Source organism: Natator depressus, chromosome 2 (assembly GCF_965152275.1).
Source record: "Natator depressus isolate rNatDep1 chromosome 2, rNatDep2.hap1, whole genome shotgun sequence".
Classification (NCBI taxonomy): domain Eukaryota; kingdom Metazoa; phylum Chordata; order Testudines; family Cheloniidae; genus Natator; species Natator depressus.
The window spans coordinates 220,058,535-220,083,723 of record NC_134235.1 but is presented as its reverse complement, the minus strand read 5'-3'; the positions used below and the strand labels follow the sequence as shown (position 1 = coordinate 220,083,723).

Below are 25,189 nucleotides of genomic sequence, written 5' to 3'. Positions count from 1 at the left end.
ATTTTCAAGCATACTTACTGCTTCGCTTGGAAGAGCTGGAAAAAAAAATCTTTGTTTTTAATCCACTGGCTCCCTCTGCTGGCATGACAGAATTATAGTGCATGGTTGCTGGTTAGAAGAACTGATTATACAGAGCTAGAAGAAAATGGCTTTGCAAAGAACTATATATAAAACTTTTACTTGATCATGACACAAGTGAAGCAGGGGCACTTCCTGGCTTCTCACCCCTTGCTTTAAAGTACTGTGTGTACACACACACACACACACACACACACACACACACACACACACACACACACACACACACACACACACACACACACTCCTTCAGTCAATAAGAGTAATGAAAAGAAAGAAGAAAGGGGAAGTTAGGCTGTGAATGAACCACAGTTCTAGTGCACAGCATCTCTCATTCAATCAGGAATTAAACACCGTTTTTGAAATATTGAAAACAATGTTTTATAAACATTAACTACAAATAAAACTTTAATGCAATCACCAGGATGTCTGTACATACCATAACTTAGTAGGTTTCAGAGTAACAGCCGTGTTAGTCTGTATTCGTAAAAAGAAAAGGAGTACTTGTGGCACCTTAGAGACTAACCAGTTTATTTGAGCATGAGCTTTCGTGAGCATCCGATGAAGTGAGCTGTAGCTCACGAAAGCTCATGCTCAAATAAACTGGTTAGTCTCTAAGGTGCCACAAGTACTCCTTTTCTTTTTTCTTTTTACATAACTTAATAGTCATATGACCTTATTACTCTTGCCCTTCCCTCCCTGCTCCCCACTGTTTATTTTCACTAGTTGTGTTACATTTTAAATGCTGCATTTGTTTACTGTATTTGGTTGGATCGCTATGCATCCACCTAAAAGGAGCACCTTTTAGTTAGAAAACACTTCAGCTAAAGGGTGATGCCTTTGTGTTTGTGCTGTAAATCACTCAGCAAACTTGGATGATTTTTTAAATATAATTAATCATAGAGTTAAAGCTTGCAGCACAGCTTGTAGGTTAGTATTATTGTATCCATTTCACAGATAGGAAAACTGAAGCACAGAGAGGCTAAGTTACTTGCTGAATGTCAGAAGGCAAATCAGCAGCAGAGCCAGAGCTCTGAAACCTCAGCTCTAAGCTAACATGCACAGGCCCCTGCCAATGCTCTCGTTGACCTTACATAAATTTAATTTTCATAATAAACATCACAGATTGCTCAGGTCATCCCACACTCAGTACACAGATATATTATGGGAGACACAATAAAAAAGATTTTAAAACCCCTTCATAGCAGTCCTTTAAAAAAAAAAAAAAAAAGAAAAGAAAATCTCCTCAGCCAAGCCCATGCCCAAATGCCTCAGAGAAAAGATAGGCTTTGCAGCCTGCCTTGAAACTTAACAGAAGTGGTTCTGCTGCACCAAGAGAGGGGAGTGAATTCCAGAGCTGAGGACCCCTCATGGGGACCCATTGCCAACAGCTCCCTCTCTTTTACATTTGGGGGCTCCACCTTGAGTGCCTCTGCTGATCTCAGTTGTGCCAAAAGACACAGGGAAAGAGGCAGTCTCTCAGGCACCCAGGTCACATACCGTAAAGGGCTTTGTAGGTTAAAACAACCCTTTCGATTCCACACAGAAACTTAATAGCAGCCGGTGCAGTGCCTCAGGCAGAGATGTGAAATGCCCTTCAGGGTGCAATTGCACTTAGTAAACAGAGCGCTGTATGCTGAGTTCCAAGTGGTCTCAGTGTGTGACCCCAAATAGAGCGCATTACAGTAATCCAGTTTTGAGGTGATAAGGCCTGGATATCTCTGGCAAGGTACACATTGGGAAGGAAAGGTCATGCTCTTCCCAGAAGGTGCAGATGGGAAGGAGTGTTCTTGATCATGGTCATAAGAATCCAGGTTCTACCAGTAGTGACACACCTGAGTTTTGTACACTAGAAGAAACCACCTGTGATGCATAGCATCTCTGCTATAAGAAACTACCAGCGTCCTTTTTAAGTTACTCAGAGGGGATCTTTTTGTTCCCCTCTAATTTGCATTATAGCATTTTTTTTTGCTCACCTGGAGTTGCAGGTTTGCTGCCTGCTCTCACCGTCATCTTTGCTTCTTATTTACTCTTTTATCAGTGATCTTTTTATCGCTACCTCCTCCCTGAATAATCAGTAAAACAGAGGGACGCGAGAACTCATCATCCTCAGATTTGCTTTTGCTTTGAGATATGACTGCTTGCACTTGTTTTTACTGAAGTTAAGAAGAACGCTCAGGAACAAAACTGCTAGAGATAGATTTATGAATGAGTTTTGGATACTGACTTTTCATAAGTAGAATGTTCATTCATATGCATTTACCTGATTTCTAATATGAATTTAAATTCCAGTGATAATTTTCAATATTTTTAATAAATATAGCCCCTAGAGAGAATATACATTGGTATTTTTTAATGATCAGTTTGTTATTAATCAGATTTTAAAGCCACTGGTCATGATATTAATGTTACTGTAGAAAGTAGTTACTGTGAACAACAAATAGGAATCCCAATTATTTAAGATTGTACAAATTAAAATTTAAGCTACTTCCCTAACCATCTATTTCAATTTTTAACTACTCTACTATACAATGCCATCCATCCCAAGACATTGGGCATCCTTGGCACTCTTTTTAAAAACATTCCAGTAAAGAAACAGACCCACCACTACACCAAATTCAAATACCCGTTGAAAACAGATGCATTAACATTTCATTTAAGCCTGCTCACATTGTCCCCCCGCCACTACACACACAGACCCCACTACCCAGCCCTGCCTGTTACCCATCTCCTTACAGACTGAGGAGAAAAGCTTAGCCTTGGATTCTTCACTAGGCCCCAGCCATTGTGCCCAACACAACCTTCATGCGTGGGGGTCTTTGTCCAGATAGATGGAAGATAATTGTGTTGCCCCTTTAAGGACTTCTTACAAGAGGTGGTGAGGAGGGGGAGTTTACAGGGGTAGACAAGAAGGGCAGGAAGCAGTTGGGGCCAGGTCAGAAGATCACTGCACGGCTCTTCATGCTCACTGGAAGGGAGGGTTAATACCCCGTGCAGCTGTAGAGAGACCCTGATTTACCAGGATTGCGCTGGCAGCGCCAACCCAGGAACTTGGCAAAAGCACCAAGTTCCCTCTTGACCTGCTGTAGGCATTATGCCAGTTGCCCTTTGCCTTGGGGGTTGGGAGGGAATTTGTTGGCCAAGGCAGAATGGGTTTTTTCACTTTCCCCACAGCTGGTCTGGGACCCACTGGGGTGATGTAGGGGGTTGGGTTAGAATGTTGCAACTTAGTACATAAAACTAGTGGCTGATGTCCAGTGCACGTGCTCAGTATGGAAAGGATACAGTTATCAGAGAAAATGGATTGGAAAAGAATTTGAAGGAAAGTATCCCTTAAGGGAGGCAGAGTAAGGGTGTTTGGGGCTCCTATGTCTTATACAGTGGGGAGCTGTCCTTTTCCTAACCCCTTTTAGCCCCCTTTCAGGGAGCTGAGGCAGAGGGTTTGGGGCTCCTGCATCTGGATCAGCAGAAAACCGAACCCTCTCCTTCCTGCACTGTAAAATTTGTTCCTGGGTACACCCCAGATATTAGAAGTGAATAAAGTTGCGGCCTAATTAAATCACATTCATGGCCCCCCCGGTCTTTCTCCTGGCGTGACTGGACAATTGTGCTTTGACTTAATTTAACACAGTGGTCCCTTCTGGCCTTAAAGATGTAGGGTGAAATCCCTAATGAAATCAATGACATAAATCCTATTGACTTAAATGGGGTTAGATTTTACCCTGTGAATTGATGACTATTTTGAGTATAATTTTTTATGAGTGACACTTAAAATTTCACAAAAACGAAATGAAAAGTTCTAGAGATTTTGGTGACTGAATTAGCGAAGTTGAGTGAAAAATTGCATATTGTTTTTGACTTTGTGAAAAATGTGTTACTTCAGATTTTTCTCACACTGAATCTTTCTCATGCTGCATTGGCAGTGAGATGCTCTCAAGAAGAGGGTGAAATACTTTACATTGTGTCATAGATGCCAGGGATTTTACTCCATGTTAACAGGGAGGGGAAGGGGGAGAAGTAGTCTTAATTCATTGTTGCCTTGCACCTGTTGTATTCATTTACACCAATGTAAAGTAGATGTAAATTGCTACCATTCTGATTTGATAGCATCTCTCACCCACTTTGCACTAGTGTAAATGACTACACAGGGCAATGGTGAAACAGGTTGTGTGTGTGGAAAAGACATACATTTCAGGATATATGTAGTGCTGAAACTGTGGATGTGATGTTCTCTGGGATATTCCCCAAACTTAATTGTTTCATTTTCTACAGACAAATGTGTGTGAAACATATGTGCTGTAGCCGTGGTGAGGGCTGCTGCACAATTATTTGAGTAAAGCATGCAAGTGAGAATTAACCACATATGATACGTGTTAGTCACATCTCTTAATGCACTGGTGGAAGACGCTCAGATATGATGATGATAAGGGCAGCATAAGAACTGGCACAGAAGAGAATAGAAGCAGAAGCTGTTCTGTGGGTAGATGGAGGATTGTTGTCTCTACAGTCTTTCAGTTTTTATGAGCACTAAATGCATGTAAAATTAAGGGCAATCTTTTGAAGTTCTGGTTCCTACTGCATTCTTAGAAGTCTGGTTCACCATCTGTGTACATCTGCTACATTGCAGTTAGCAAGCTCTTGGAGTTGAAAATAGTTTAACTTGTATATGTCCATTCAGTTTGTTTAGGATTACAAAGATATACATTTCCGGTGAGCTCAAAGGCCTAGTTTGGGCCATTTCTGCTTTCTATGATGTACAAATAGGTTGACATTTGTCAGTGAAATGTCAGTTTTAATATATCTATCATCTGATAGACCAGCGGTTCTCAAACTTCATTGCATCGTGACCCTCTTCTGACAACAAAAATTACTACCCGACCCCAGGAGTCGGGACCGAAGACCGAGCCCACCCGAACCCTGCCGCCCGAGCCCCTCCACCCCGGGCAGATGGTCCAGGCAGCCCAAGGACTTCTTCCTTGGGCCGTGGCATGTAACCTTGGGCTTGGGCTTCAGCCCTGGACGGTTGGGCTTGGGCTTCCAGCTTGCTGGGGCCCAGGGCCAACACCAGCCTTGGCAACCCCATTAACATGGGGTTGTGACCCACAGTTTGAGAACCCCTGTGATAGACTGTCCAATTTACTGACAAGGGGTAAAGGACTGGGAGTCAGGGCTCCTGTGTCTGATTTCTGACTTTGCCACTGACTTGACCGTGGGTAAGTCAATTAACTTTTTCTTCATTAATTAAGCTTAATTACAGTTTGTATTGTAAAGTACTTTGAGGTCTGTGGAAGAATAGCTCTATATAAGAGCCAAGCATCGCCAGTGCTAAAATTAAAGAGGTCTTTTTTTCTTTTGCTAACAGGTACTTGGAACACCAAATGAAGATACATGGCCTGGAGTCCATTCTTTACCCCATTTCAAGCCAGGTAGGTTTAAACAACAAGTTATCAAGATTTCACTCTTTCCAGGAAAACACATTAAAAATCTTACGTGCTAGCTGACAGAAGGCTTTTGAGACAATGCTCCTACCTTTTGGCACATTTACTTACTGACTAATGGACTTCTGCAACATTGTTCCAGAATAATCGGAATAGTTTTGCAGGATAGCGGATGCATTGTAAGCATACCGCAGTGCATTCATTTTAGCATTTCACATGTCACTATGTTAGTTGGATTTTGACTTTTAGCCATAATTTCCCTTTGTAGCACATTAATATGATATGTTGCACAACACTCTTACATATCCTGTGAGTGGTAGGGCCAGTATTACTAGTCAAAGGCCAGTATTACTAGTCAACAGATGCAATATCTATGAATTATAATGTACTGAAGGGGGGAATCAAAGTGATAGGGAAAGGTATCCTGGAAGCTGAAGACGGAAACATCTTATTCCTCTGCCACTGTTTAGTTTGCTGTATTATCTAACGCTTTCTGCAGTCTACTTTTAAATGGCCAAACTGATGGTGCTGCTTCTACCACTGTTGGAAACCTGTTCCACAGTCGAATAGATTTAACCATTAGGAAGTTTCTCTTGCTATTAAGCAAACACCAGTTGGTAACCCTTATAAGCCAGGATGCCACCAAAATAATAACGTTTTATCTGTTCCACAAGTAGACTTCTATTTTGAATTTAACCTATAAATTGCACTATTTAGGCTGGAAGTAGGTACCAAGATCTACTGCTCTGAAATGGAATCCAGATTCTACTCAAGTGAGGTCATAATTAAGTTAACAAGTTTGCAGGATTGGGGCTTATGTCATCCAAAAGACCTGGAAAGAAAGAGGGTGATGTACAGCTGCTCATCATAGAATACTATAGGAACCCTTCAATAATAGCACACATCTATTTAATAAATCTGGAAGGGTTTTATCCTAACACTTTCTAGATTAAAAAAAGATTTTCTCTAAAATGCAAAAACAATTGTGTGTAAATTTAATTCTTATTAAAGAAAACACTATTTTCAGAAAAGTTCCAAAGACATTTGTTAATACCCTGGGATATTGGAAGTGGAAAAACAGGACGTGTTTTTGGCTTTGGTGCTGTATTTTTGTCACCAAAAAAAATGGAGTTGAATAAAATGTTTTGAACAGTAGATGGCAGTCAAGAAACTTTCTCTTTAGAGAATGGCTTAGAAGTGCATCAAGCAGTGAGGGTTTGTTCTATCAATTTTTGCAAAGGGACATTGGGAAATAAATTGACAGCTGGCATTTAGTGAAATGTAACAGAAGCATGTTGTTATTAAAATGACCATTGTGTTGGATTTGTTTTTGTTTCCTCTGTTACAGAGTATGGATTTTGCCAGCTCTGAACACATACCAACCATAAAAATGCAGTAATGAGGGAAAAAAAGATAAATGCAACGTGGTAAATGGTCACTCAACACTTTCTCCATTTCCCTAAGGGTGCATAGAGCGTTCTTTGTTCTTTCAGCCTTTCTCCACCCCTGTGAAGTATGCATATTTTCAAGCAAAAATCATTATTATCCTGGTTGATGACTGTTTTCATCTGTATGAGGCCTGTTGCTGCAAGGTGCTGAGCACCCTTAATTCCGATCCACTTACATGGGGGTTGAGAGACTTCTGCCCCTCCCCATGGGGAAAAGGCCTCTTTTTGCTGCAAGTGTATGCTTAGCTCAGAGCTCCCTTTGCCCCCTCCAGCCTCTTAGTGCACATGTATTCCTGGCAAAATGATGAAAATGTGAAATAAGCCCTTCTAATATGTTACAAAGATGCATAGTTTTTGGTTTGTACAACAGTAGGGATGAAATTTGCCTCACCTGCGTAAAGCCTGGGCTTTATGCTGGTGAAATGCAGAATGACTGGGGAAGCAAAATCCAACACCTACAGCATAGGGGTTGGGCATGAAGCAAGCCTTGCATCATATCAAGAACTGCATCCTACGGGCTGGGCTGGAATAATACCACTTTTGGGGGTTGCTAGGGACATTGGCTCTGGTTAGGGATGTATAACATTGCCCTTTCACTATCCAAAAAGCTGCCCCTGATGCTGACCTGTGTATGGCCATCAGGGAAACCTCTCTGGAGAGCACAGGGGTTGTATAGTCTCTTTTGCAGCTGCTCAACCAGCCCCTTACCCTTCCTATAGTGCTTAGATGGACCCTCTGCACTTGGATGAATTACACCCTATAAGAGATTTTCCGAGTAAACTTGACTGAAAGAATTTCCTGAGTAACCTTGTACTAGCAGAAGCAGAGTTAATGCTTTATTTTAACACTTCTCAGATTTATAATTTTGAAATGGCTTAGTCTCTTTGTTTCCTTAGTCCCAGAGTACAATATAGTGAACCTAAAATGGTCTTGCCAAATTTGAATTGATTCCATCTGTGTCCAAGACGTATGAGTTTATTGTACTTAAAAATAGAAAGCGTGGAATATATTTTCTTTTTCCAACAGTTTGTTCAGCACTCCTTAGTCAGGCAAAATTTCTGTGTGTGTGGAGCAGAGCCCTAAGAAAGTAACATCCCCATCTAAACATAAATATATGAACTATAATTTAAGCGTAGCAGTTGCAAACAGTAAGGACAACAAATTATTTGAAAGGAAAGAAGTGCAAGAAGAGCATTGATGATTAGAACATTAGCATCCGCTCAAGGCAGACTTTGATGTTATAAGCTTAGCTGCTTAAAAGCATAAAACAATGGAATTTGAGCAGAAGGTATCAGTAATAAATAGTGACTGTAGTAAAAAAAAATTCTGGCAACTTAATTAAATATCCGTGGAGTTGAAAAATAAAACAAGCAGAGTTTAAACAGAATTTCATTTTTTGTTGTCTGCATTCAGATGTAGGTAACTAATTTTTTACTCTGTGATTCAGTAAAACACGGTCTCTGCCTCAGGGAGCTAATCACATTTTACTAGGGAGAGACAAGTAACATCTGAAAAACACTGCTTTCGATGTTCTGGGTTGCTGCTTCTCCATTCCAGTGTCCACAGGCCTAATTGCCATGTATTGCAGTTAGCAAAAGCAATGATGTCAGGGATATTCTGCTGAGATTGGTCAGTAGAGAGAGAGTAATATCCTAAAATGTGAATAAACTTCTCTCAAACTGAATGATGAGTCCACTTCTTATGCCAACCACAGAGAGCTCTAAATTAGCCACCTGTTTTGTGTCTGAGGCTCTCAGTCGTTAAATGGGAATGTAAAAATTTTGTATCATTTATTTCACCCACTAGCCCTTTGTCCCTTTGAGATAGCACCGTATCATCCAAATCATGAAACCAGTTTGAAAGTTGTCTGCTGTGTCATCTCCTGCTGTCCCTTAGTCTTGCCCTCCACCAAAACCATCCCGTTTGTGTTTGCAAATACTTTTATCCCATCTAGTAAATCACCTGCTGGGTTGATTTTCAACACTGTTTTTCATCTAAATCGGGGTGGGCAAACTTTTTGGCCCGAGATCCACATTGGGGTTGCAAAACTGTATGGCGGGCCGGATAGGGAAGGCGGTGCGTCCCCAAACAGCCTGGCCCCCACCCCACTCAGAACCCCCTGACTCATCCAACCCCCCCCTTGTCCCCTGACCACCCCCTCCTGACCCCCCCCCCCGCCCAACCGTCCCCCCGGGACCCCACCTCCTATCCAAACCCCCTGTTCCCAGTCCCCTGACTTACCTGACCCCTATCTGCACCCCCGCCCCCGACAGGCCCCCTGGGACCCCACGCCCTATCCAACCACCCCGCTCCCTGTCCCCAGACTGCCCCGACCCCTATCCACACCCACGCCCCCTGACAGGTCCCCCGGGACCCCATGCCTATCCAACCCCCCCAGTTCCCCGTCCCCTGACCGCCCCCCCAAAACCTCCGCCCCATCCAACCGCCGCCCCCTGTCCCCTGACTGCCCCCCCCCCCCAGGACCCCCCGCCCTTTATCCAAACCCCCGGCCCCAGCCCCCTTACCATGCCGCTCTGAGCAGCATGTCTGGCAGTCGCGCCACCCGGCCGAGCCAGACACAGTGCCGCTCTGCCCAGCAGGAGCGCACAGCTCTGCCGCCCAGAGTGCTGCCCGCGCGGCGGCATGGCTATGGGGGAGGGGGGACAGCAGGGGAGGGGCTGGGGGCTAACCTCCACGGCCGGGAGCTCAGGGGCCGGGCAGGATGGTCTAGCAGGCCGGATGTGGCCCGGAGGCCATAGTTTGCCCACCTCTGATCTAAATACTTAATTTTAAAAATACAAAATAGACCAAATGGGAGACAGCTGCCTTCCTAACTCAGTTCCAAAATTTTGTAATCCTGATTTTCTTATAGTATCTCCCTGTGCTCAGGTGTCATCTCTTCCAGCCTGGTTATGTAAGCCAACATGGGCCATGTGTGAGCGCTGTTTGTAAAGAAGTGATCCGTGCTCAAATGAGCAAGCTGTTCAGGGAAGTTAAAACAAAAATTAAAGTAAAAACAATTATTATTATTGTAGTAGAGTCTAGAGGTCTCGAGCGTTTGGGGGCCCCATGGTGCTGAGCACTGTACAAACATATAGTAAATGACGACAGTGACCTAATGAAATCTGGGTTGGTGCCTAAGTATTTACTATGGACTAGCCTATGGCTTTGCCACAAGGCCTGAGTAAGGGGCAATGTGTAGGTGTGTTGCCCTGGAACAGGCCAATTACTTCCTCCTCCATGTCAGCTCAGTGGTGCTGGCTCATATGTTTGGGGGGATGGAGGCATGGGTCTGCCTCTGCCTGCGCAACTAAGTGGGAGAGGGAGTAGCAGTCCCAAGGAAGCTGCTTTCCCACTCACATTATGACGTGTGATATAGGTAACTCATGCAGGGCAGGAAGCTGCATCTGATGTCCCCTTACTTCCCTGTATGGGCACATCTAGTAATCTAGTCCAGTATCAGTTTTTAACGGATATTCATTTTAATAATCTTTGTTTATTCCCAGAGCACCCATACACCACGTCCATGCTATATTAAGGTGAAATGTGAACTGATTCCCTTCATTGTTTTAAGATAAAACTAATGTTACTAAGTAAACGGATATATCCCTCACTTCCTGCACATTCCTTTATATCCACTCATCATGTTTTACTTTATTAAAAGGTATTTTTCATTTAATGCAAATCTGGTCTGCTAATATCTCATGGCATGACCCCATCCAGGAAAACATGTCGAGCATTGCTGAAGCAATGGCTTTTCACCAGTGTAGAATGAAGAGGGATTGTCTTTTGATACAAATTGGTGGATTCTATTATTATGAGAATGTGCTGATAGCTGGACAAATGCTTTTCTATTGGCCTTACTAAGACCACTTCTCTCCTGGCACAGATTGTTTCTGATGTAGAAGAAAAACTAGCAAGCTTCAGGCAACTTGTTCTGGGGCCACCTAGTGACAATTGGGGTTTAATACATTAAAGTTCTCGGCATTTTGATCTATAGCTGCCCCCAAAGAAGTAGGTCAGCGATTAGGGTAGGGTCTTTCCTTCCTCAGATAAAAGAACATAAGAATGGCCATACTGGGTCAAAACAATGGTCCATCTAGCCCAGTGTCCTGTCTTTTGACAGTGACCAGTGCCAGATGCTTCAGAGGGAATGATCAGAACTGGGCAATTAGCGAGTGATCCATCCCTTGTCAGAAGTCCCAGCTTCTGGTATCAGAGGTTTAGGGACATCCTGGGCATGGGGTTGTGTCCCTGACCATCTTGTCTAATCCCCAGTGATGGACTATCCTCCATGAACTTGTATAATTCTTTTTTGAACCTAGTTAAATTCATGTCCTTCATAACATCCCCTGGCAAAGAGTTCCACAGGGGGGACTGTGGGTTGTGTGAAGAAGTACGTCTCTGTTAGTTTTAAACTTGCTGCCTGTTCATTTCATTGGTGACCCCTGGTTCTTGTGTTATGAGAAGGAGTAAATAACACTTCCTTATTCACTATCTCTACACAGCTCAGGATTTTACAGACCTCTATCATATCCCCCTTAGTCATCTCTTTTCTAAGGTGAACAGTCTCAGTATTTTTAATCTCTCTTCAGATGGAAGCTTCTCTGTACCCCTAATCATTTTTGTTGCCTTTCTCTGTACTTTCTCCAATTTTAAGATATCTTTTTTGAGATGGGGTGACCAGAACTGCATGCAGTATTGAAGATGTGGGAGTACTATGAATTTATATAGTGCCATTATGATATTTTCTGTCTTATCTGTCCCTTTCCTAATGGTTCCTGATATTCTGTTAACTTTTTTGACTGCTGTTGCACATTGAGCAGATGTTTTCATAGAACTATCCACAATGACTCCAAGATCTCCTCCTTGAGTAGTAACAGCTAATTTAGACACCACCATTTGGTGTGTGTATAGTTGGGATTATTATTTTCCAATTTGCATTACTTTGCATTTATCAATATTGAATTTAATATTCTATTTTGTTGCCCATATGTCCTGCTAATGATTTTTCGTGGGCCAAATGCAGAAACAGTCAGAGATATGTATGGGGCACAAGGAATTGGATATATAAAATTCTTTATGGGACTCTGCTTTAATCATTTACTATTGTAAATCTCATCTGAAATTGAGCCGCTATCCAGAGTCTTAGCATTTCCTGCTCTATCAGAGCTTATCCCATCCTCACAGATGCAGTGAAAGAAATCCTCCATCTGATGCTAGATCAGAGAAGACTACCAGCTTCTCATGCAATATCAGCAATTGGGCCTATGTCTCTGGTTCCAGACACTGGGCAAGGCTGCCTGAACTCTAATCCTTTCTTTCACTCCGGCCTCTCTTCTGTACTGGATTCACAGACCTAACTAGTGAGTCGAAGAACTTAGCTTGGAGACTCGCCTAGTTAGTTTTATTATTTTTTCTTATCAGCTTTTTGAAATGGCCCCAGTCCTGCTGTCTGGGTTAATGTCTCAAAATGCAGTTGCTGGGCAGTTACCAGATCGACAGTGCTGCCAACCCCCAAAGTTCTAAAACCATGAGTCAATCCCCCCCTCCCCCGAAAATCATGAGGTTTATGGGTTTTTTAAAGATTATATTGTGGTTTTTGTCTGATTTCATTTTTTTAATTCCCCTTTCCTCTCCTCTCTGCCGCCCCCCATGTGTATGTTCTCCCAAATATATAGCGAAAGGTGGCAAAAGGTGGTTTGGCTACTGCAGGAGCGGTCACCCACCCCCCCACACACACACACTTTTCTGCACCCCCCAATTAATCCTGTCCCCACATCAATTCTTCCCTGCCATCTGCCTGTGCTCTCGCTCCCACACCAGTTCTGCTCCACCCACTCTGTCTCACCTCTGCTCCTCCTGCAGCTCTGTGGGATCTTCACCCCCTTCTGCCCATTCCCAGGCTTGATGTTGCAGAGAGGGAGATGGGAGGAAGGAGGAAATACCCTGCTGCTCCCAGAAGGGGATGTGGGAGGAGGGAGAATATCTTGAGCAGCCTCTAAGGAGTGGACACCAATCTGCCTCCCTAGGAAAAACTTCAGTGTGACCCCGTCCCACTGCTTAGAACAGAGGTTCTCAACTGGGGAGTCATGCCTCCCTTAGGGGTGGGGTGGGGAACCAAACCTGATGGTTCAGTAGTTATGGCAGCGGTGGGGGGAGGGGCCACAGCAGTTTTGTGTGGCAGCCCCTGCCACCTAGGCAAGATCTGCTGCCCTCTGCTGCTGCTTAGTTTGCCTAAGGCAGGAGCAGGAGAGAGAGCTCTGTCTGTCTCCTGCAGCAGCACTGATTGTCTGCCCTTCCCCAGGAGGCAGGAGAGTGGGGAAGGCAGAGGGAGTATTCTCCCAGCCAGGGCTGAAATTTATGAGAGGACTGGAGATTCTAATGTCATTGTGATACTGGCTCCAGTCCCAGCTGGCCTCCTAGCACTCACGGAAAAAAATAAGAGTTTGCAGCACTGGCTCATGCTCTTGGTGTTCAGCCAGCTACACTTCCTGCAGGCATTGCTGAGAGGCCAGTTGTCACTGGTGCAGATGGGCCCACAGCATCTGTAATGTAATTGCTTACAACTAATTCTACAGTTCCTTTGGAGCATGATACCTTGGGCTGTGGCTTGCTGCTGTATCAGGAGGCACAGCATCGTCTCCCTGGCCGATCCTTTTATGAAGGATGTTCGGTGGATACAAACGTGATCCCACTTCTAGTTCTGCATTTGGATGTCCTGTCTGGTCCTCTTAACCAGTCTTGTCCCTTTAAGAAGGCACACATGGTCCTGTCTCATTAAGGTTCTTTTGGTTAACCTGGTCATCTACCTCACCCTAGTTCTCTTTATCCATAATAGTCCAAAGGGAGAATATCTTGTGACTACTGCAGCTCTGTCCAAAATATAGCCTGGCTCCAACCAGCCCTTCCTGACAACCCAAGCCATTGGCCACAGGTAGGTTTTTCCTGTTGAGCATGTCAACCTCTTTTGACCAAACATTTGGATATTTGGCTTGCAGAGACCTGAGCTCTTCCCTGAAAGCTATTAGGAGGAGCTTCCTTTGTCCCCAGCCTACCTTTTCCCCTGAAAAGCTAAAACTTTTATATCAGCAGCTGCATTTAAGCCCAGTTCCTGCCGTTCCTTCAATTTCTGTTCACCTCTTCTCTGCTTCATGGAATATGGACTCCATACGCATCATCAGAATCTCTCTTATATTTAAAGAGTAGGGATTTATAATCAGAAGCAATTACAGTAAGCAAGAGGGGAACTGATGAGACATCATAAAGATTTTGTTGAAGACAAGTGACATGATGACCATCCTACAGTCTATGAGGAGAAATGGTGGTCCCCCTGGTACAAAGTGGTAGAGACTAGAACCTCATGTTAATGAACCTATTGTTGCCTGGTAGGGTGAGTGATTAAATCTATGCTTGACTGCTATTGAGGTAAAGGAGAATCCACACTTAGTAAAATAACAAACATTAGGAAATGTACAATGTATGTGAAAATGAGTGCTTGCTTTTCAAACTTTAACTGCGTTCACAATAGAATTTCACAAAAGTCCAGTCAACTCTTTCTGTTAAACACTGGGTCAAATAGCTGTGCAATCAAATTGCTAGGCAAGGTATTCTGAGCTGGTTGAAAAATTGGTGGTAGTGGGGAATTAACCTTTTAAAAATACTTTCCCTCCTCCGCTTTTAATTTTGACAATTTTGAAATTAAAAAAAAAATTGAAATGTTGATGATCTCTAATATCTGCCATATGAGAAAAAACAGGGTTATCAAAGGTTTCAGAAAAGGTGATATAATTAGAACTAGAAGTGGGATCACGTTTGTATCCACCAGAACATCCTGTATAAAAGGATCGGCCATGGAGAAGATTTTGTGCCTCCTGATGGGGGAAGCAAGCATGTGAACATTGCTGAAGGACCGCATCATCTTATAAAAAGAATGTAATGTGACATTGTAATACAGTGCTGGCTAACTACCTTACACACATTGCATTTCTTATTTATGCTCACAAGAGGGACTAGAAAATTGCGTTCTGTTGCACCATCCTTAACATTGCTTGATAAGACAATGAGGTTGCATATCTGTATCTTGAATATGACCAATTTTCAGTGACAAGCAGGAGCTCGGCTTTACATTACGTTTTTAATGGGGGGTGAAACTTAATCAAAGTATTTGTGAAAAAACGTTAGACATGTGAATGCTTGCTGGGACGGAAGGGTGTTAGGGGGCATGGTAATAGGGGGAGAGGGAAATATGGGGATGGATGGGAAATATGGGGATGGGTGGGAGAGGAGAGGAGGTGGAGGACTCAGATTAGGTAGGGGGAGGAACACTGAGAAGGGCACATGGGGGTAAGTGGCAGGGATACTGGAGCAGAATAAGAGGCACCTGTCAGACCACATTCTCCCCTCCTGTGTGTGGGCCAAGATTGGAGGGGGAAGGAGGGCTGAGTCCCTTTCTTTACCATGGTGTGTGTGTGCGTGCCAGGATCTGGGGCCTTCTGTTCCTCTGGGGGTGGGTCTGAGCCCCTCTCTCTTCCTCCCCTGGGATCTGGGGATGCCTGCTGTTCTGGGAGTGCTGGAGCTCTTACCAGCTTCTGGGAGGCCGAGGTAAGCTATACATCCCCCTGCAACACTAACTTCTTCTTCGAGTGATGGTCCCTATACGGATTCCAGACATGCGTGTGCATGTGCACCACGCACCAGAGCCAGAACTGTTTATAGTAGTGTCCATTGGCCCGCATGCGCATCATGTGTTGGCCGCATGGTGTGTCTGAGGCTTTAAGAGGCTGTGCGGGTCAACGCCACTCCAGTTCCCTCTTACCGTCGTATGGCCTGTTCCTCTGTGCTCTTGGCTTGCTAAGTGAACTCTTTGTCCATTCCTGTTTTTTGTATGTAGCTTCTAGTTGTATATAGTTACCAACAGTTGTTAGTTAGCTAGTTTTTTTTTTTCCCATTGGACTTCTTTCCCCGGGGGGTGACAACCCCACCTCCCGCCCTTCCGGGGACAATGCCCCAGCAGGCTGGCTTCAAAAGCTGTGCTTTGTGCTCATGTTCCTTCTGTGTAAGCAACGAGCACTGGGTCAAGTGGAGATGGTTTTCATCCTGGGCACAGCAAAAAGGAGTTTTACCAGAAACATTGGCAATTCCTCTCATCCTAGACTATGTCCTATCCTTAAAATCATTGGGTCTCGCCCTCAGCACTTTGAGAGTCCACCCGGTAGCTATCAGCACATTCCACCATTCAGTGGAAAATTACTCTGTCTTTACAAACCATTAACCACTAGATTTTGGAAAGGCCTCCTCAGAACCTTCTCACCCCTCCAAATGATTGTGCCTCAATGGGACCTGAATCTTGTTCTCTCCATGGAAGCCCCCTTTTGAACTCTTAGCTTTGTGCTCCAGGTCCCTCCTTTCCATGAAAGTCACCTTCCTTGTTATCTCTTCAGTGAGAAGGGTCGGTGAACTCGGCACTATGATGGTGGGCCTGCCATTCTCAGTATTCTGGATAAAATCTTGTTATGTCTACACCCTAAAGTTCTTCCAGTGGTGGTTTCCCAGTTTCACATTAACCAATCCATTCACTTTCCCGTTTTCTTCCTGAAACCTCGTGTATCTGCGGAAGAATGTCTACTCCATTCCCTTGACATCCGCCGAGCTCTGGCCTTCTACCTGCAAAGAATTAAACCAATTAGGAAGTCCCCTATATTGTGTGGAGGGGACAGGCCATCTCCCCTAGAGAATTTCCAAATGGATTTCTTGCTGCATTAAACTATGCTACCAGCTGTCAAGTCTATCTCCCTACACAGGGGTATGGGCTCACTCCACAAGAGCTCAAGCTACAACCTCGGCATCCCTTCATGACGTGCCTCTCAGAGACCTATGTAGACCATCCACTTGGAGTTCTGTACTCACTTCCGTGACACGCTATGCCTTGGTGCAAGTCTCGGTGGTGGATGCCTCCTTTGGCACAGCGGTTTGCCATGCGACCGTTCCGCCCTTGTTCTCACACCCACCTCCAGCTTAGATGCTGCTTGTTAATCACCCTCAGGGGAATGCAGTAGAGGCCATCACTTGAAGAAGAGGAGGAGGTTACTTTCCTATAACTGGAGGTTCTTTGAGATGTATCTGTATTCCACTTTCCGCCCTTCTTTCTCTCTGCTTCAAATCTGTGAGATTCATGGTGGAGAAGGAACTGAAGATGCAGTTGGTTTGCCCTGACCTTTGTCACCTGGGACAGAAGCACAAGGCAAACCAGGGCGCATGCATGAACCAATGGACACTACTTTCAGATTCTCTGATTAGAAGGTGAAAATGTGTAACCTGCAGTGGAAAACAGATAGGGAACACACATCTCAAAGAACCTCCAGTGACCGATAAGTAACGTCCACTTTGGAGGGAACTGAAGGGCGCAGGTGTAGTATCCAAAATTATTTTAAACTGCATTTGAAAAAATTGAATAATTATCATGTTGACAGTTTTCCTTTAATAATATGGATAAGGTAGCTGCCAGTTATAACTAACTAGCCCACACAATTACTGAATCACTATCTAACTTAGCCCAGTGACAAACATTTTCAATCTTGACAGTTAAAATTTGCACACCCCAAATTTAGTGATTGTCAGTGATTTCGTACACATTCAAATGGAAAAGATCCAAGCTGTAACTGGTGTACGTGAGGGAAGTGATGAGCAAAAGTGAGGCTTTTTCCCACCTTTCTGACTTTCTCTTTTCCCATTTCCCTGATTCAACCCCCAGTGCAATTTAGAGACTGGCAGAGAATGCAGATTCTTGGTAAAACAGTATGGGGTAACATAGAAATGGGTTATTCATAACCTGCCCCTAAGTCCAAAAGTGCCCTCCTTACATAGGCTTCAATTCAGAAAAGCACTTAAGTATATGTCCTTACCTTTAAGCATTGACTTCAATGGGACTTGAGCACGTAAATGCCTTCCTGAATCAGGGACAGTATGTCTTCCTTATCTCCATCAGCAAATCTTCACTGAAGAGGTGAATTCATTATTTTAAGTGAGAGAATCATCTCATCCTGGGGCAGGTCTGATTCTTAATAATATGGTTGTCAGTTTGAGTCCAAGAAGGCAGAGCTTGAATCACCTGACTGTCATGCAGCTCTGAGTACTACTGCTGGAGTTCAGTAAAAAGCCCTAATTGTATATTCTTGCTTTCTATAGTACTTGAGGATTTGGATGGACTGCATGGTTCACTTGTCTTTTCTACCTTTAGATGACATAATAGCAATATATATGTTAAAATCTCTAGTATGAAAGTGGTATGCTATAGAACAGTCACAAATACAATATGTTGTTGTTTTTCAGTATTAAAAATGTATTTACTTTGAAAGTAAAGAAAACACACTTTAAAGAAGCCTGTTTACTAATCTGTTCAAAATATTACTGTGATAAATGTATAAATATTTGCATTGAAACAAATCACATTTGGTTTTAAGTAGAGAAGAACAGTAATCAAGAAATACACACTAAACTAGCATGATTTTATTAATAACATGAAAAACGCCTTGAAGTAAACTCCGTGCATTTTAAGTGGTATAGGTTAGAGAAGCTGATTATCAAAACTGCTGAAAATAAAGCTAACAAAATCAAAATTCAGTCTGCTTTAATTCTTTGCATAGCTTTTTTTCCCCCCTGTTCTAGATTTTCTTCAAGGCAAATAAATGGTATAAGTATAATAGCTCATGTGTTTCCTGACCGATGAAAAAAAACAAAACTCGTTTTATGTTACTTAAAATGCAAGTACTTATTTTTTCAATTCTCATAGCAGACCAGTGGTTCCTTCAGCAGTCTGCTAATAAGCTCACTAGTGAGTTCTGCTGAAATTCTCTTCTGTTTGAACCTGTCCTTGATGCAAGGCTGTCAGAAAGAGCCTGTTTATCAAGCATATAATGTTTTCAGTGGAGAGCATTTAGGTATATGTGTGAGCACATGTGTGTATGTGTATATATAGCCACATAAAGCCACCTACTCGCTCTTATTCTGTTTGTTAGGTTTTTAAATCCTAATAATAATCTACAGGCTGTAGAAGGATAAAATAGTTTATTTTTCTTTCTGGTGAGAAATATTGATATCATGTATCTGCTTTTGCTAGTAAGATAGCCACACAGTATAACTATACAGAGCTCTAATCTGTTTACATAGCACTTAGCTATGAACAGACCATTTCATTAGTTGAGAGTTTTTACTAGCTTGAACCTGTTTTCAGAAGCAAATCTTAAACACGTTTTAATGTCTGCGCAATTTACAGAAAATCTGAAGTCACTCATTTGTTTCATGTGGTAGAACATCATCTTCAACTAGTGAAATACGAAGCTTGTATGAAAAGCCATCTTAACAATGAGACAGGCCTCTGAAGATGGTGATCATTGTACATTTAGCATAATAATTCAGAGAAAATCAAGTTTATTTTGCTCAATTTAATTATAAAAGTTTTTCAGATAACATTGGTTTCCTTTAAACTTAGTAATTTTCATATTCAACGCAGCACTATTTTAGTTTTAAATTCCAGGCAAATTTAATATACTTGCCTACCACTGTGTTCCTACACAAAATAAATGCATGTAGAGAAATTTAAAATTATCTAAAAGGATTTGATTCCCTAATAACTAGTTACTATTTGAGTCAGTGACTCAATCAAGTCATAATAAATATGCACTTTCAGTCCCACTACTTAACAGGATTTCTTTTTAATTACATGTTGATGAAAGTAAGCAAGTACCTTCATTCTACCGGTCATACAGCCTTCTTGGCAGTAGCTTGCATACTTCAGAGTATGGTTTATCATAGAAGATTAGGGTTGGAAGAGACCTCAGGAGGTCATCTAGTCCAACCCTTCTCAAAGCTGGACCAACCCCAACTAAATCATCCCAGCCAGGGCTTTGTCAAGCCAGGCCTTAAAAACCTTTAAGGATGGAGATTCCACCATCTCCCTAGGTAACCCATTCCAGTGCTTCACCACCCTCCTAGTGAAATAGTGTTTCCTAATATCCAACCTAGACCTCCCCCACTGCAACTTGAGACCATTGCTCCTTGTTCTGTCATCTGCCACCACTAAGAACAGCCTAGCTCCATCTTCTTTGGAACCCCGCTTCAGGCAGTTCAAGGCTGCTATCAAATCCTCCCTCACTCTTCTCTTCTGCAGACTAAATAAGCCCAGTTCCCTCAGACTCACCTCATAAGTCATGTGTCCCAGCCCCCTAATAATTTTCGTTTCCCTCCACTGGACTCTCTCCAATATGTCCACATCCTTTTTGGATGCAATACTGCAGATGTGGCCTCACCAGTGTCGAATAGAGGGGAATAATCAGTTCCCTTGATCTAGTGGCAGTGGTGTGCCAGGTGCCAGACTGTGCCAGGTCTTCCAGTTCTTCCTGCTTGTTTCCCAGGCTTCTTGCATTCATGTTCAGGCACCTAAGATAATTAGCTGATTGCCCTACTTTCTCAGTATGAATCAGGAGGCATCCCCTGTTGCACCCTCCTCCTTATGTTTTCTCCCGGTTTCCCACTTCCCCAGTCACTTCAGGGCTTAGGCCTCCATCCCCTGGAGAACATAGTTTAAAACCCTCTCACTCGGTTAGCAAGCCTGCCTGCAAAGATGCTCTTCCCTCTCTTCGTCAGGTGGATCCGATCTCTTCCTAGCAATTCTCCTTCCTGGAACAACATCCCATGGTCGAAGAATCGAAAGCCTTCTCTCTGGCACCACCTGCGTAACCACACATTTACTTCCACAACTTGATGATCCCTATCTGGACCTTTTCCTTCAACGTGGAGGATGGATGAGAATACGACTTACACCTCAAACTTCTTTATCCTTCTTCCCAGAGCCACATAGTCTGCCGTGACCATTTCAAGGTCATTCTTGGCAGTATCACTGGTGCCCACATGGAGAAGTAGGAAGGGGTAGCAGTCTGAGGGCTTGATCAGTCTTGGCAGATGCTCCGTCACATCCTGAATTCCTCCAGGCAAGTAGCACACTTCTCGAGTTTCCCAGTCTGGACGGCAGATGGATGACTCCATCCCCCTTCGGAGGGACTCTCCGACAACCATCACCCATCTCCTCCTCTTGGAAGTGGTGGTCATGGAACTGCCATCCCTAGGATAAGGCATCCCATGCCTTCTGGTCAATGGGGTCGCCTTCTGTTCCCTTCCCTCAGAGGACTCTTCCAAACCATTCTCCACCCTAGTACCTGTACAGAGAGACTGAAAACGGTTTCTTACTTCTATATGCATTGGGGGTACATGGATTCGCCTCTTTCGTCTTCTGGTGGTCACATGTGTGCCGGGTTGGATCACAGAAACCGCCTTGGGGCTGCCAACTGATGTGCCAAGACTACTTCTGCCCCTGCTTGCCCTGCCAGCTTGGGACTCCAGACCCCTGCCTAGTTGGCCAGACACCCTTGCCGACCACAAACATAGACCCAGGTCTGAACCACGTCCCACAAACTGCAAGCTTAACTGAAAGCAGCTTAAGAGGTGTTCCTGTCTTTAACACTCAGATACTCAAATCCCAAATAAATCCGTTTTACCCTGTATAAAGCTTATACAGGGTAAACTCATAAATTTTTCGTCCTCTATAACACTGATAGAGAGAGATACACAGCTGTTTGCCGCTCTCCCCCCTCCCCCGTATTAATACATACTCTGGGTTAAATAATAAGTAAAAAGTGATTTTATTAAATACAGAAAGTAGGATTTAAGTGGTTCCAAGTAGTAACAGACAGAACAAAGTGAATTACCAAGCAAAATAAAATAAAACATGCAAATCTATTCCTAATACAGTAAGAAAACTGAATACAGATAAAACCTCACCCTCAGAGGTGTTCCAGTAAACTTCCTTTTGCATACCAGTCTCCTAGTCTGGGTCCAGCACTCGCTCACTGTGGGTTCAGCACCCCCGTGGTTACTGTCCTTTGTTCCAGTTTCTTTCAGGTATCCTTTGGGGGATGGAGAGGCTATCTCTTGAGCCAGCTAAAGACCAAATGGAGGGGTCTCCCGGGGGTTTAAATAGACTTTCTCTTGTGGGTGGACACGCTTCCCTCCCTCTGTGTAGAATCCCAGCTACAAGATAGAGTTTTGGAGTCACATGGGCAAGTCACATGTCCATGCATTGTTACACTAATAAAAATGATACCAACAGGATCTTGTAAGAGGGACAAGGCACATTGCCATGTTTATTGTAAATACAACAAAATATTCCTATATGCAATTTCTATATAGATCCATTCACACACACAGACATTCACACACAGGTTCTACATAAAGGTTGTTATAGTTACCAGCCTAGATGTTGCTTGTGCCAAGTCACTGGCCTGGACACGAGAGTGGAGCTGAGTCGTCAGATGCGCATCCAATGCTCCTGGAGGGTGGTCGTAGAACCAGACTCAAAGAACACAGTCCCTGGACCCAATTTTTATAGGTCTCTGGTTTAATACAAGTCTATGGAAGTTGCTTCATCATGCTGAATTTACAAATGAGATGACCATCAATCAGCTCAATCAGCAGGTGGTACATCCATGACGGCGCCATGATGGCTAGGTGTTATCTTCTTGTTCTTCCTTGATGCATTTTGGGTGGATTCCGGTTCGCCCTCCGGGGGTCATCCAGTTATCTCCACTTTGCATATTCTTCGGCCCATCGATATCAAGGTTGAAATTCTTAGGATTAGGCTGGCACCATTTACTAACCAATTATTTCCCTGCTTCAGGCTCTCAATTCCATGCACTCATCATTCATTCTTTTACTTAACAACACAATCTGTGACTCTTGATTCATTTAACAAGTTTTATCCCACTATCTATTTTTCCCTCTTTGGATACCAAGATTTACATAGGCATGACAAGGGGCCCTGGCGGGGGAAGAGCATCAGGGTGTTGTTTTAAAGAACAGCATTGTTTCCTCAAAGTTCTTATCACTTTCCAGCATGGACTCTTTGTCCTGTACCCGCCTGAAATAATTAGCACTTTGGCCTTGCATTTGTTACAGAGTGAAATTCAACAGCATGGAACTGATGTTCATACTTTTTTACAATACCTATATATTCTTTTGTCTGTCTTTATTTCTACTACTACATAATTATAATTCTATCATACTTATATAACTTTGAGGGCGACCCAACAGCATGACTCAGAACTTGCAGGTAGCAGCCATGGTTCACATGCTACCTTGAACATCCTCAAGTAGACCTCTTATGTGGATTGGAGCCTTCCAAGATCCGTTGTTCGTTAAGTGTTTCTTGATTGGGCACTTAACTTGCACATTCCTTTCTCAAGAAGCTGACCAAATGCTTTACTAAGGCTACTTAGAAATCAAGCAAGTACACAGCTGATATTCATAACTTCTAACACAGAAATGATACATGCATACAAGTGGGAGGAATAGATTCAGTACATCTTAACCTTTACAGAGATATGTTACATGGCACATGTAGTATAAAACCTATTCCAGTTATGTCATATATACATTCATCAGCATATGTCCATAAAGCCTTATGGGGTGCAACGTCACAACATGCTGCCAATTTTCTTCCCCGTTCTCCACTTCAGCATGCTGTGCTTGCAGTACCAAACACTGACTTCTATCCAGAAAGTCTTCATTTCCTCTGATGCAATGCAGGATTGGTACTTGGGTCACTAGTCCTTTAACCTTCTCTTCCAATATGGAGACCAGCTTTCACTTCATACAGACGAAGTTGCTTCTGTCCTCTGGGAAAAAGACAAACATGGCACATCCTGTGCAGGTCACAACAGCTGATCGCTCACTTTCCCTATTGTCTTCTTCTAAGAGCTTCTTCAGATGTTGTATTTACTGCTCACAGAAGCCTGAAAGGCAAAAACTCTGTGGGAACGCCCCCCACCCCAGGTGAACTCCCAGGCAGTCTCCCTCTGTTTGCCTCTCCTCTGATCGGCACTCACTCAATTCGCAACTGGCTGCTTTTTTATAAGGCTGCTGGCTTGAAGCAGTTGCCCTGGCTCAAAGCCTTCCATCCAATCAACCACTCAAGGCCCACCTGGAACAAAGCACTCCCAATTCACAGTTTTCAAACAAACAACCACATGGTCAAACAGTCACACTTTTCAAACAAACACGGGGTCAAACAATCCCTGCAACTAACAGTCAAACAGGTTTCACAGTAACAGCCGTGCTAGTCTGTATTCGCAAAAAGAAAAGGAGTATTTGTGGCACATTAGAGATTAACAGTCAAACAAACGGTCACAGCAGATTAAACACGCAGATATTCAGCTCACAAAACAGCCCAGTCCCCCGGTATTACAGCACTCACTGTAGCTTCTCTCGGACTGTTCCCAGGCAAACTCCCTCTGTTCGCCTCTCTTCTCTTCGCTGCTCCAGTATGATTTGTTCACAGTAGTGCCTAGTCCTGTCCGTCTTATAGTTCTATGAGAGAAGTAGCATGTAGTTGGGTTTTGGCTAGTGAGGTCTGGTTTCTCCCATAAATTCTGACTCTCTCATAACAGGTGGCAAATTTATATTTTCTGTCATCATAGCCCTTCTCCTCCATAGTGTAACAATGAGCTATTTGCTTATACCATTCCTCAATAAATCAGGTTCTTCTTCAAGTGCTTGCTCATGTCAATTCATTTTCAGTTTCATCCTGATTCATTTTTCCTGTACCAGGAGTTTTCAACCTTTTATGTATGGGGGCTTCCCTCCCCACCCCATGATGATCTTTCTCCCATTTCTAACTGGGATTCCCGTCCATTTAGCAATACGGCAAGAAAAGGGAAATTGTGACCTCCTGGTCCACAGGTTGAGAACCCTTGCCTTATACAATTCACATGCTCTCACTATTAGACATTTATTTTTGAACAATCTCCAAATAAATACAGAAAGGGATGTTACATCTCCAACATTCCTATGTAGATTCTTGACTAAAATTGTTATTTTGTCGGGATGAGATGTTTGTTTTATATTTTATATATTCATTAAATTATTAACCTAGAAAAAGTTGAGCTAACCTAAAAAATGTGTGGATTTTGTGATGGAAGGACAGGAGGTGGTGGTTAGCCCCAGAATCATTTGGTTCTCACAAGACAGAGTTAAGAGATAATAATACCTACTTCATACGCTTTGCACCTTTAGGTCTCAAAGTGATTTACTGAGGAAGTAAATATCATCTCAGTTTTTACGTGGATGAATTTTTATTTGGAGCTGTTCTGAAATAATGTATGGTCTAAAGTATGG

General features: G+C 43.2%; 1 protein-coding gene across 7 annotated transcripts in view; it reads left to right on the top strand.

Moving 5' to 3' along the window:
• The window catches only part of CDK14 (cyclin dependent kinase 14), a 497,609-nt gene that overhangs the window by 354,231 nt on the left and 118,189 nt on the right, over positions 1–25,189 (top strand). For all 7 annotated transcript variants that reach the window (XM_074945950.1, XM_074945956.1, XM_074945953.1 and 4 more), the window contains one exon: positions 5,441–5,504. In XM_074945950.1, the coding sequence (XP_074802051.1) occupies positions 5,441–5,504 (64 nt within the window). The remainder of the gene's footprint in view (positions 1–5,440; positions 5,505–25,189) is intronic.